Source organism: Oryctolagus cuniculus, chromosome 20 (assembly GCF_051225735.1).
Source record: "Oryctolagus cuniculus isolate XC-2025 breed Fujian yellow rabbit chromosome 20, ASM5122573v1, whole genome shotgun sequence".
Classification (NCBI taxonomy): domain Eukaryota; kingdom Metazoa; phylum Chordata; class Mammalia; order Lagomorpha; family Leporidae; genus Oryctolagus; species Oryctolagus cuniculus.
Window position 1 is genome coordinate 27,799,280 of NC_142886.1, and position 12,652 is coordinate 27,811,931.

The 12,652-nt window shown below is 43.6% G+C and overlaps 1 protein-coding gene across 1 annotated transcript in view; it reads right to left on the bottom strand.

The window, feature by feature from the left end:
- Window positions 1-12,652, bottom strand: part of SPTLC2 (serine palmitoyltransferase long chain base subunit 2) — a 97,327-nt gene that overhangs the window by 22,588 nt on the left and 62,087 nt on the right. Inside the window, exons 6-9 of the mRNA XM_002719571.6 lie at window positions 10,308-10,401; window positions 6,464-6,569; window positions 5,541-5,760; window positions 1,114-1,240 (exon numbers count right to left, since the gene is read on the bottom strand). Of these exons, the coding sequence (XP_002719617.2) occupies window positions 1,114-1,240; window positions 5,541-5,760; window positions 6,464-6,569; window positions 10,308-10,401 (547 nt within the window). The remainder of the gene's footprint in view (window positions 1-1,113; window positions 1,241-5,540; window positions 5,761-6,463; window positions 6,570-10,307; window positions 10,402-12,652) is intronic.

The window sequence follows — 12,652 nt, forward strand, 5'->3', positions numbered from 1 at the left end:
ATTCTTTGGCACTAACTTTGATAGCAACTGGCCCTTGGTCACCTAGATCTGTGTACTGAACCAAGGTGACTATACCTATGTGAAATAAGTAGGTAAGTGCTAGAAACACACACAGATCAAGGCACACAGCTTCCAATGAAAATGTAACAGAGCATAGCTAGTGTTAACAAGGACCTTCTCATAAGGCTCTAGTGCTGTGCTTGCCACATTAATGTAATACTTTCTTCCTTTAGAAACCAATTCCCAACCCTGAAAATTGTCACAACACTATTCGCAAAAATCTCTTACTAGGGAAAACAAGCATTTATCACATATCAGAAAAAACATTAGAGTAAAACACCAATTTAAGAAAACAGTGTTAAATAAATCAAACTGAGATGTGCCACTTTATTCTTGCTTCTCAAAGCAAAACAAAATTAATCTTGAAGCAAAGTATCACATAACCACAGCATCAAGGCTGATAATATGCAATTTTTACAAGAGCCAAACTGAATTTAGAAGCATTTAAAAATCAATAAGTAAAGTTAATATGTCTCATAGTGGTGATGGAAATACGTTTTAAAGTAAACAGCAACAGCAACCAAAAACCTCGACTGCTCCTTTTCATTATAACTGTTCTACAGTCAACACTGCCCTCTGGTGATGCAAAATAAAAATCAAATATCAGAAAGTAAACACACTTAATTCATTTTAATATGTTTAAGCCAAGACATCTAGCTTAGGATGAGTTTTATTATTTTCTGTTTGCCAAATTAGACATTTCTTAAGAAAGCATTAACTCTGGAATACTAACCCATAGGAACAGCAGCTCTTTCAATGTGCTGCTAAGGAAACATCACTACCCAGTGAACTGCATCTTCACCTAAAGTCCTGCAATTCAAGAAAGCCCCTGCGGGCACGGAGGAACAAGAGCACAGCCTCCCCACCGCAGGTGAGCCAGCACAGTTCTCAGGGCACGTGCATCTGACACGGACACACGGCCCTGGGAACCAAGGCCTCAGAGACATGCCGGCTCTGCCCATTAGCGCACCGGACTGCTTATTTTAGGGAAAAAGCTCAAGAGAAAGCTTCTGGCTGCTCAGTATTTACTGAGCCCAGGAAAGGTGGACTCACCGAGGCTCGTGCCGTCCTGGCCCATGATACACTTCATGGAGGTGATGATCTGCTCCACCACCGGCGGCGACAGGGACGTGGCGTACACCGCGCTGTGCGAATGTGTGCGCAGGTAGTCGATCAGCTCCTAGGGGTTCACAGAGGCAGACAGTTAGAGGCAATGTCAGTGCTGTCCTTCCAGGTGCTGGTGGACTCCTGCCTTCAGTGGCACCATGCAAGGCATGATGATGTTGCTCCCCCACTTCACGGAGGAACGACACAGGACCCTGCGCTGTTCTTTTGTCTCCTTGGCCCTCCCCGGGTTTGCTGCTGGTCCCTCCCGGGTTGGCTGCCGTCCCTCCACCTCCGTGGAAGGGCGGTGCCCCCTGCCACTTTCCCCACTTCCACGGGGGAGCGACATAATGGTGCCGCGACTCGGATAGGAAACCTAGGAGGGAAGAAGCGGGAAGAAGTGGGAAAATACTGGAGAGAGATTAGAGAGAGCCTAGGGAAAAGCCGGATGGAAAAAGTGCTGGAAGAAGTTAGGATTGAAAGCGAAAGTGAAAGCTGGAAGAAACATAGACTCGGATACGGACTATGGTGGGGAAGTTAAGAGAAATCTATGGTTGAAAGCGAAAGTGAAAGCTAGAAGAAACTTAGACTCGGATACGGACTGTGGGGAGAAGCCAGGAGAAATGAGAGGGGAATATTGTTGGAAGAAAAGTTAGGAAACATACAGGGTAGAGAAAAATATGTTAGGGAGGATGAAGCCGCAGGGGCAGGCCGAAGCGGAGACGTAAGCTAGGTTGGGATTCGTCAAGTCAGCCCGGGGAGCAAAAGGCGAAAAACTAAAACCAGAGGCGGAGACGTAAGCTAGGTTGGATTTCGTCAGGTTAGCCCGGGGAACTTAGACTGAAAACTAAACCAACCGAGAAGCGGAAACGTGAGCCTAGGCCATGATTCGAAGAAGCCGCAGAGCGCAGAGGGAGTGCGCGGGGCACAAGCGGAGAGAGCGCACGGGGCGTGAGTGGATAGGGAGCGCGGGGCTAGTGCGGAGGCCGTGGGGCGGCGTGAAGGGGTGTGGAGACCGCCGGAGCGCTCGCAAAGCTGGGAAGCCATGCAGATGAGAGAAGCGCGGGCTGAAGCCGCGCAGAGCCGGGAAGCGGCCACGGGGCGAGGCACCGAGAAGAAGCCTCTGGGCAGGCGCCGGGAAGCCACAGGGATAAGAGAAACAGAAGTTTAGAAGTAAAATGAGAGAAATAGGAATGCTGGCAGATAGAAGTAAAATAGGAGAAATAGGAATGCCCGGAGATAGAGAAATAGGGAAAAATAAGGCCTCCCCACAACACGGCAATGAGAGAGCTCGGATTCGGTCTGCCTGATTAGTAAGGCGATGAGCACCTGCGGGCGGCTAGCAGCTTATCCGCTGCAGGTCACCGAAGACAGGCACGTTATCAACACCAATAAGTCTCCCCACAAGACAGCAATGAGAGGGCTTGGATTTGGTCTGCCTGATTAAGGCGATAAGCACTTGCAGGCAGCTCGAGCACAGCGTGCACTGCAGGGCACCGAACACAGGCACGCATCAGTGCCTAAAAACCTCCTCACAACATGGCGAAGAGAGGACCCGGATTCGGTTTGCCTGATTGGTAGAGCTTGTAAGCACCTGTGGGCAACTCCAGCAAGCAGAGCAGAGTGTGTGCTGCGGGGCACCGAAGACAGGCGCGTATCAACGCCAAAAAATAAAAAGAAAGGGGGAACTGTGGGGAGCAACTCGGACTAGACTAAGTTACTGGAATTAAGACTTATTCTATGCATCTGCTCTCCCACAATATGGCGCTGAGAAGGGAGTAAACAACTTCTATGCAGCTGCCTCTCGCCAACTTGACTGATGACCTGCAGGAGCTGATCCTGCTCCTGATTTGAGGAGAGCAGCGTACTCGGCGTGTGGGTAGCAGAGTTGGGATTGGTGGAAGAGGACTATAGAGGAGAGAGACAACATGCACCAGGAACATCTAAGGGGAACATCTGGATAACATCTGAGCAGCCCCCGAGAGAGCCGGCCGGCAGTGTGCCACTCCCTCGCGGAAGTGGGGAAAGTGGCAGGGGGCACCGCCCTTCCACGGAGGTGGAAGGACGGCAGCCAACCCGGGAAGAACCAGCAGCAAACCCGGGAAGGGCCGAGCAGACGAAAGAACAGTGCAGGGTCCTGTGTCGTTCCTCCGTGAAGAGGGGGAGCTACATGACGAGGTACGCAAGGCGCAGCATACGAGTACTGTCGGCAGCAACCAGGTCACCAGTGCGGCAAGTCCTCCGGCTTTGTTCTGCTTCTTAAGCGTGCCGCAACGTAGAAGAAAAACAAATTTTAAAGACTCCAACTGCAGAGAACGTATCATTTAATGTTACAAATAAGTGTACAAGGCTAAATTAAACAAGGTGCTTGGGTTGCTTCCTTGATACAACAACTCACTTCTACATATTACAGAAAACGTCATGTGTATCTCACCTCATGCCTGCAAAGCTCATCCTGCACCTCTAAGTTAACAATTACCTAGGATCAACTTTAAGGCTGTCTGGATATACTCCAGTTACACAGAAATTTATAAAATGACATAAGCATGGTAAAATTTAAATAGGAATTCACTGGGTCTTTCATTAGAATGATAATGCCATCTCACTGAGTAATGTTAAAAATCTTTTCTGTCAGTTATTTTTTAAAAAAGATTTATTTATTTATTTGAAAGGCAGAATTCGAGACAGAGAGATCTTCCAACCAGTGGCTCACTCCCCAAATGGCTGCAATGGCAGGAGCTGGGCCGGTCTGAAGCCAGGAGCTTCTTCCGGGTATCCCATGTAGGTGTCAGGGACCCAAGGACTTGGATCATCTTCTGCTGCTTTTCCCACACCATTGGAAGGAACTTGGATTGGAAGCAGAGCAGCTGGGACTCAAACTGGTGCCCATATGGGATGCCAGAGTTGCAGGCAGCAGCTGTTTTACCCACTGTGCCATGCAGCTGGCCCCTTCTCATCAGCAGGTCTTTACATAAAACACACGCACAGCAGCCCATGTACCAGAAACAAGTAAGGTGATATAAAACATGCCTGTAAAACAGTCACTTCAAAAATACTAAAAATTGAACTCTAAAATCTCAAAAGTACAATTATACTGTACTTAAGTGGTCTCCCAAAGTATTACTTTTCTAATTTGGGATTCATAGCAATATAACTTTCTAAAAAGCAACTGACCCTACAAAGTGGGCCTGGTCCTATTAAAAAGAAGGTAGAATGCAACCTAATGAAAATAGATAATCCCTAAAAGGGTATCAATTATTAGAACAATTAATACTTCTTAAAGACTCAGTATTGAGTTTTAAGGAGGAAATAATAACATTTATGAGCACCAAGATATGTGGCATGTGTTCTTTATTCTTGCTGCCATGAGTTTTCTGAATAGCAGTTTTATTGAGATAAAAACCACAAACCACAGTATTCTTCTTTTCAAAGTGTACAATTCAGTGGCTTTGTGTATATTCAAAACTGCACAACCTTCACCATTATTTAATCTATTTTAGAACATTTTCATCACCCTTAGAGGATACTTTGTACCCTACAGCAGTCACTTTCCATTTCCCCATGCCTTCAGCCCCTGACAACTATTAATTACTTCCTGTTTCTATGTCTGCTCTGGACACAACATACAAAAAACAAAGCACCAAACCCACAATGTGACCTTTTGTGACCAACTTCTTTTACTTAACATGTTTTCAAAGTGCATCCATGGTAAAGCTTGAACACACACATTATTTTTTGAATCCTTACTACAATCTGACAAGCTAGCATATTTACCTGTATTTTACTGACAAGGAAACTCAAGGACAAACGATCTTATAAAATAAGCAGAGAAATACTCAAATCCAGGCCTCTGTTTCCAGGATTCTCCATCTCCACCCAGCCACACTGATTATTAGTTGCCTCTGAGTTCACTACAGAATTTTCAAACTGACAAATACTATGCTTTGTTGCACCCCAGAGCTAGCAAAATCCTTTTTCTCCCATTTCTATGTTCACTCATGATAGGTCTGAGTCCAAGGGCAGACCAACTGGTTTCACAGCAGCCTCACTACTTCTGAAACTGTGAGCACAACTCAAACCCCATAGATGACCGTGGCAAACAGGAAGCACCACTGTGTGTTCTTCATAAAAGAGAGTATTCTGTATCTCAGATCAGTGTGGTTTAGAAAGAAGCCCAACTAAGAAAACAACAAACAATGAACAGAACGGGCCTTTAGTTCAGTGGGGGAGACTCCAGAGCCACTCCCCACGCAGCTGAAGTGTGAAGCCTGCTAGCACCAGAAGCCTAAGCCACAAATAAATTCAGCAGCTCCGCGTCCCAGTTCGGGTCCCACCTGATACACATCTCTACGGCTGGCATTCTCACGCCTAGTTACCTTCTTGCCTCCGATGTAGCCTCCAGAAGCACCAAAGCTCTTTGTGAATGTCCCCATCATAACGTCCACATCCTCTGGATCCAGACCAAAGTACTCCACCACACCTCGACCCGTGGGGCCCAGGGCCCCGATGCTGTGCGCCTCGTCGAGATACAAGTACGCCTTGTATTTCTTCTTGAGAGCGATCACTTCAGGAAGGCGAACAATCGATCCCTCCATGCTGACAAAACAGGATTTAAAAAAATACACTGAGGCTTTTCAACTCCCCACGTTAGGAGCCGGCCACTTGCTTACTAATGTTTTCAGTTTATTGCTTTTTAAATGACTGAACAACATTACCTGTGGTTTTAAACAGACAAAGTTAGAGGAGGCCAGCATGGCTAAGCAGAAGTCTGTGGGGAAGGAGACTGGATCTTTTAAAACAAGCTCAGAATATAACTGATCTTAATTCATGACAGAAAGAATTAAGGTAATAGCAGATTCTTCTAAAGCTTACAGTTACAGGCAACAGTAGACTTTTTATCACATTGCATATGTAATTAAAATTATACAAAAGAACAAAGAGAAGACAATAAATACAAGAGTTCCAAAGTTAATAAAAATATTTCTTAAAATTAAGTGGTAATTTGTTCTGACATATTAGAATGTGTAGTTCTTGACCCTAACTTCCCTCTACAAACAGTAGAGAACAGACACCAATAGAAAGGAGATTTGGGGGCTGTGTAAAATAATGGAAGGCGCTAAGAAGAATCAGACAAAAAGAATTCTGTTTTAGTGCCGCCTCTACTTCCAGGTATTTTACCAAGTCATAAACACTACTTCCTTAGTTTCTAGAGGGAGCCAGACTGGTGTTCTTTTCCGTTTAAAACTGTCTAACTTAATGGGCCCAAGTCACAAAGGCAAGAGTAATAAAGCAGAATTACCTATAAATTCCTTCCACTAGGATCAGAATTTTCTTCCAGGGCCTTCGTGTCCGGGGCTGACCATAAACAATGGCATCTTTCAATAGCTTCTCCAGGCTTTGCATATCTACAGCACACAAAAAACAAGTGTCACAAAGCATTGTCTTCTTTCCTAACTTTATCCCAGAAATGCAAATATACATTTCTTATTCAGGAAGAGTGTCTCAGACAGCAAAGAACATTAACAAGCAGAGTTGCACAGAAAAAAAAAAAGGGCAAAATAAGTGAATGACTGCCATCCCGAATTAAAATAAAAATTCAACAAATGTTGAGAAGAACCACCAAAACTTGACTGTGGCAGTTAATGTTCTTAGTTAGCATGCTTATGGAATGGCCAATATTCTATGCTAAATACCTTGTCGTTCAGTTTTAGATTTTGGGGTTTAAAGAACCAAACTGTATCCCTAATCCTAATGAGTCACTCAGAAATAAAAGTATTAAAAAGACCAAGCAAGAATGTGAATAAACTATTGAAAACAGATATACCTCCTAAAAAATGAATATGGGCATATCTGTGCATATTCAATCTCCTTAGGTCACCATCTGTGATGCCAATATCCTATGTTGGAGCACTAGTTTGAGTTATTGCTTCCGATTCAGCTGCCTGCTAATGTGCTTGGGAAAACAGCAGAGGAGAGCCCAAATGCTTGGGCCTCTCCCACCCTCATGGGAGACTGGAGAGAATTCTAGGCTCCTGGCTTTGTCCGGGCCTAGACTCTAGCCCTTACAGCCATTTGGGGAGTAAACTAGCAGATGGAAGAACTCTCTCTCTCTATCTCTTCATCTCGTCACTCTTTCAAATAAATAAAATAAATCTTAAAAAACAAACAAACAAACAAACAAACAAAAACAGGGGCTGGCGCTGTGGCCTAGTGAGTAAGGCTGCCGCCTGTGGTGCCTGCATCCCATGTGGGCGCCAGTTTGTGTCCCGGCTGCTCCACTTCCAATCCAGCTTTCTGCTGTGGCCTGGGAAAGTAGTGAGGAGGGCCCAAGTCCCTGGGCCCCTGAACCCACATGGGAGGCTCGGAATAAGCTCCTGGCTCCTCGCTTCAGATCGGCATGGCCAGTTGGGGAGTGAACAAGCTGATGGAAGACCTCTCTGTCTCTGCCTCTCCTTTTCTCTCTGTGTAACTCTGACTTTCAAATAAATAAATAAATCTTAAAAAAACAGTGTACTGTCTTAGCTTCCTATGTTTACATATAAGAGGAGAAAGATAAATATTGAGGGGACTGGCACTATGGTGCAGCAGGTTAACGCCCTGGCCTGAAGCAACAGAATCCCATATGGGTGCCAGTTCAAGATCTGGCTGTCTACTTCAGATCCAGCTCTCTGCTGTGGCCTGGGAAAGCAGTGGAAGATGGCCCAAATCCTTGGGCCCCTGTATCTGCGTGAAAGACCGGGAGGAAGCTCCTGGCTCCTGGCTTCGGATTGGTACAGCTCCGGCCGTTGTGGCCAATTGGGGAGTGAACCATCAGATGGAAGACCTCTTTCTCTCTCTTTCTCTGCCTCTCCTCTATCTGTGTGTAACTCTTTCAAATAAATAAATAAATCTTACAAAAAAAGATATAAAAAAGATAAATATTGATTCAAGATTCTAGACAAAAGGAAATAACCACAGCAGAATGTCTGACTATGTTATGTACTTAAAAAAATTCACTCTCTCTCCTATATTATACATTATAACCCCAAATTCCAATATAAATTCAAATTTAAAATATAGCACAAAACTCCCAAAAGAAAATATAATACCCTTATTATCTTAGAGTGGGATAGGCATTAAGTAAAATCTGAAAGTTGTAAAATATAACAAACATTTTAATGAGTGTGCACAGTAACACACTAAAAAGGTTTAAAAAAATAAAAAAGAGTGCAACATAAAAGATAATATAAAGAACAATACAGTCAATAAAGGAGAAACAGTTTGCAAATGGCCAATTTATAAAGAAAGACCTACAAATATAATAGCTACATAAAAAGTTCTACATCTAATAAAGAAATTTAAAAACTGTATTATCTACTTATTAGATGCAAAAAGATTTTAAATGATTCATAATATTCATGTTGGCCAGTGAACAGAAATAGTCACTGTCAGGTGGAGTAAAAATTGGTATAGTGCTTACAGGAAATTTGGAAAAGCATTAAAATTTATACTCTTTTAACTAGGCATTCTGAGACACTAGGAATTATAATTGTGCAAAAATATAGTGCTACTCCTACCAGAAACATTTAGAAACCACCTTAGTGTCTGAATGATGGGTTGACTTAGCTAGCAGCATTAAAGGATGAGGTGGTGTCATGTGTGCTGACAATCACCCTTCACAATGTATTTGGAGTTTAATAAGATCTAATTTACACAAAAAATCATCTGTATTCTCACTGTAGAACATACTGGACAAGAAAAAGAAAAAAACTATTACCATCCTAATCCTTACATCTAGAGGTGTGGAGCTAGTATTTTGGTACACGTTCTAGACTTTCATCTGTACCTGTAGTACTCATTTTGACAGAAGATGATATTAAACACATAGTTTGGGAGCCAGCACTGTGGCGCAGCAGCTTAACGCCCTGGCCTGAAGTCCCGGCATTCCATATGGGTGCCAGTTGGAGAGCCAGCTGCTCCACTTCCAGTCCAGCTCTCTGCTGTGGCCTGGGAAAGCAGTGGAAGATGGCCCAAGTCCTTGGGCTCCTGCACCCGAATGGGAGACCTGGAAGAAGCTCCTGGCTCCTGGCTTCGGATCAGCGCAGCTCCAGCCATTGAGGCCACCTGGGGAGTGAACCAGCGGACGGAAGACCTCTCTATCTCTCTCTCTGCCTCTCCTCTCTCTGTGTAACTCTTACTTGCAAATAAAAAATAAATCTTTAAAAAAAAAAAACACATCCTCATGTGTGAGTGTTTTGACCAAGAAAGCTATGCATTTTTATAGTAAATGATAGAATAATACACAGATATATTTCCATACGGGAGAAAATCTTTTGGCTTAGTGCTTTCTTTTCCTGTGCTCTTTCAGCATCTGCTCATATTTGTGTTCCAGTGTCTGTCTCAAAGTACTGGTCTATTTATTGTCTCTTTCATTAACAAGTCAGAGATGATTCAGATTAGAGACCCTAGTATTCATCTCAATACCCTTAGTGCTATGCCAAGATACACTGCAGGCATCTAGTACATATATGTGAACAAATCAGTTGCAAACAAGGAAGAGATAGGAAACTTGAAAGTCAAATAAAAGGAGAAGATTATAGATTGTATTTTGTATGAAAGGCTTCCTTCAACCTCTATTTTTAATCCAAAAAGGAAAAGAGTAACTTTTTAAAGACTGGACCAGAAGAACATTTAAATGTTTCTACTTCTTGGGGCCGGTGCTGTAGCATGGTGGGTAAAGCCACCACCTGCAGTGCCAGCATCCCACATGGGCGTCAGTTCAAGTCCTGGCTGCTCTATTTCCGATCCAGCTCTCTGCTATGGCCTGGGAAAGCAGTAGAAGATGGCCCAGGTCCTTGGGCCCCTGCACCTGCAAGGGAGACCCAGAGGAAGCTCCTGGCTCCTGGCTTCAGATCGGTGCAGCTCCAGCCACTGCGGCCAACTGGGGAGTGAACCAGAGGACGGAAGACTTATCTCTCTCTCTCTCTCTCTCTCTCAATCTCTGCCTCTCTGTAACTCTGCCTTTCAAATAAATAAATCTTTAAAAGATAAATAAATGTTGCTACTGCAGCTCTACTTGTTTTCTCAATTATTAATGTAACTAGTGTTACCACTGCCAAAGAATACTAAGCAAGAGTTAGTGGTGACTTCCATGACAAACTCACTGTTGTGTTTGAAGATCCGAATGGTTGCTCCCGACAGTCTGGCTCCCAGAACCAGTGATGCATGGTTCAGCTCATCACTCAGAATCAGGCAACCCTGCAGTCACAAGCACAAGACAGTAAGAGGCCGGGCAGAGGGTGGGGAAGGGAAGTTTAGTTATATAAATCACAAAGTATGACCATCACTAATAACTACAGCCTTTTAAGGAAAACTTGAATGACAGCGAATCCATCAATTTTTAAATAGTATGCATGACAATTTTTTAAAAAGATGTATTTATTTGAAAGGCAGAGTTACACAGAGAGAGGGACAGACAGAGAAATATTTCTCATCTGATTTCCCTCTGATGCCTTTGGTTTACTCTCCAAATGGCTGCAACAGCCAGGACTGGGCCAGGCCGAAGCCAGGAGTCAGAAACTCCATCTGGGTATCCCACAAAGATACAGGGTCCCAAGTACTTGGGTCATCCTCTACTGCTTTCCCAGGTGTTTTAGCCAGGAGCAGGATTGGAAGTGAAGCAGTGGGGACTTGAACCAAACTCATATGGTATGCTAGCACTGCAGGTGGTGGCTTAACCTGCTGTGCTACACACTGGCCCTGACAATTTTATTTTTTCAGACATCTTAGCAGTAGATGCAAAATTCTAGCCTTTTAATTTAATATCTTCAGTACTGTGACTGACTTAAATATTCAGATACATAGCAACAGGTATTTATTTATATGTAAAATTCTCATATATCAGATGGTGTTTAAAAAGTTGTGATTTCTTTGATTTAAGGGAATTCCAAATGAGTTTTTGTACACAGGGTACTGCTTAATATGGTCAGCAGCAGCTGAGAGGGTCAAGCCTTTGGAAGTGGTGTTGTGTCTCTACTACCAGCTACGCAGCATTCAGGGAGGATCCTACTTATCAAGCTTTCCCCCCACCACACTGAACATGAGCCTCAGTCTTGCCCTACGTGTTCTGAATGAGCTCTTACTTTAATGCACACAGGTTGCTGCTGAAGCGATCAGAAAAGGCTGCAGCTCTCGGTTTTTTATTCTTGCCCCCTCCCACCTGTCTCCAGTTTTTATGCTTCCATCCCTGTAACATCTGAACACAGAAACAAGTTTCTCTCTGCGAAAGATGGCTTCAAAATATCCAATTAGATAGAAAAGAGATACAGAAAACATAACACACTTCCATGAGAATAAAAGGATATATAGACACACATATGTATCTATTACAGAATATTATTGGGTGGATCCTTAAGAAATTAAAACAGCAGTTGTCTAAATTTTTACTGTGTGTACAGCTTTTATTATGAAGATACAAAAGGTACTGGTTTAAAATGTCTAGATGAAAATGAAGAAAAGTAGAGTTGGAGATATTCATATGGAGTCTTGGTTTTTAAATTTACACCTATGAGGGGTCTTTGAAACATTCTTCAAAATGTACATGGAAAAAGGTACACTACCTTTTAAAAAATTTTAAATTTATCTTCACTGTGTCTGAAAGACAGAGAGAGAAAGATATCTTCCATGTACTGGTTCACTGCCCAAATGTCCACAACAACAAGGGCTGAGCCAGGCCAAAGCTAGGAGAGGGAACTCAATCTGAGTCTCCCACACAAATAGCAGGGACCCAAGTACTTGAGCCATCACCTGCTGTCTCCCAGGGTGAGCATTAGCAGGATCCTAGACTGAAGCAGAATATCCAGGACTTAATTAGGCCCTCTGATATGGATGGAGGTGTCCCAAGTGATGATTTAATCACTGAGTCAAGCACCCATCCACTATCTTTTAATTCCAAAAGCACTTTTTTTTAAAAAAAATGTATTTATTTATTTGAAAGACATAATTACACAGAGAAAGTAAGAGACAGAGAGAGAAATCTTCTACCTGCTGGTTCACTCCCCAAATGGCTGCAATGACCAGGGCTGGGCCAGGAGGAAGCGAGGAAGCCAGGAGCCAGGAGCTTCTCCTAGGTCTCCCAGGTGGGTGCAGGGGCCCAGGGAATGGACCATCTTCTGCTGCTTTCTCAGGCTCATTAGCAGGGAGCTGGATCAGAAGTGGAGCAGCTGGGACTCAAACTGCTGCCCATATGGGATGTCAGCATTGCAGGTAGTAGCTTAACTTTGTATTCCACAACACCAACCCCCACAAACTTTTTCAAGTACTCTCATCCATAGGCATATACACATACACAGGAGTATGTGTACACATGCGTTAGTGTACAAACACACATTCTCTAGCTCTATCCACTGTGGGATGAGAATTGATACCCTTGCAGCAATAATACACCTAGTTCCCAGAACTTGGTTTCTAAGCACCATTCTCCAATAAAAAGCAGCAAGGTTCCTTGGAG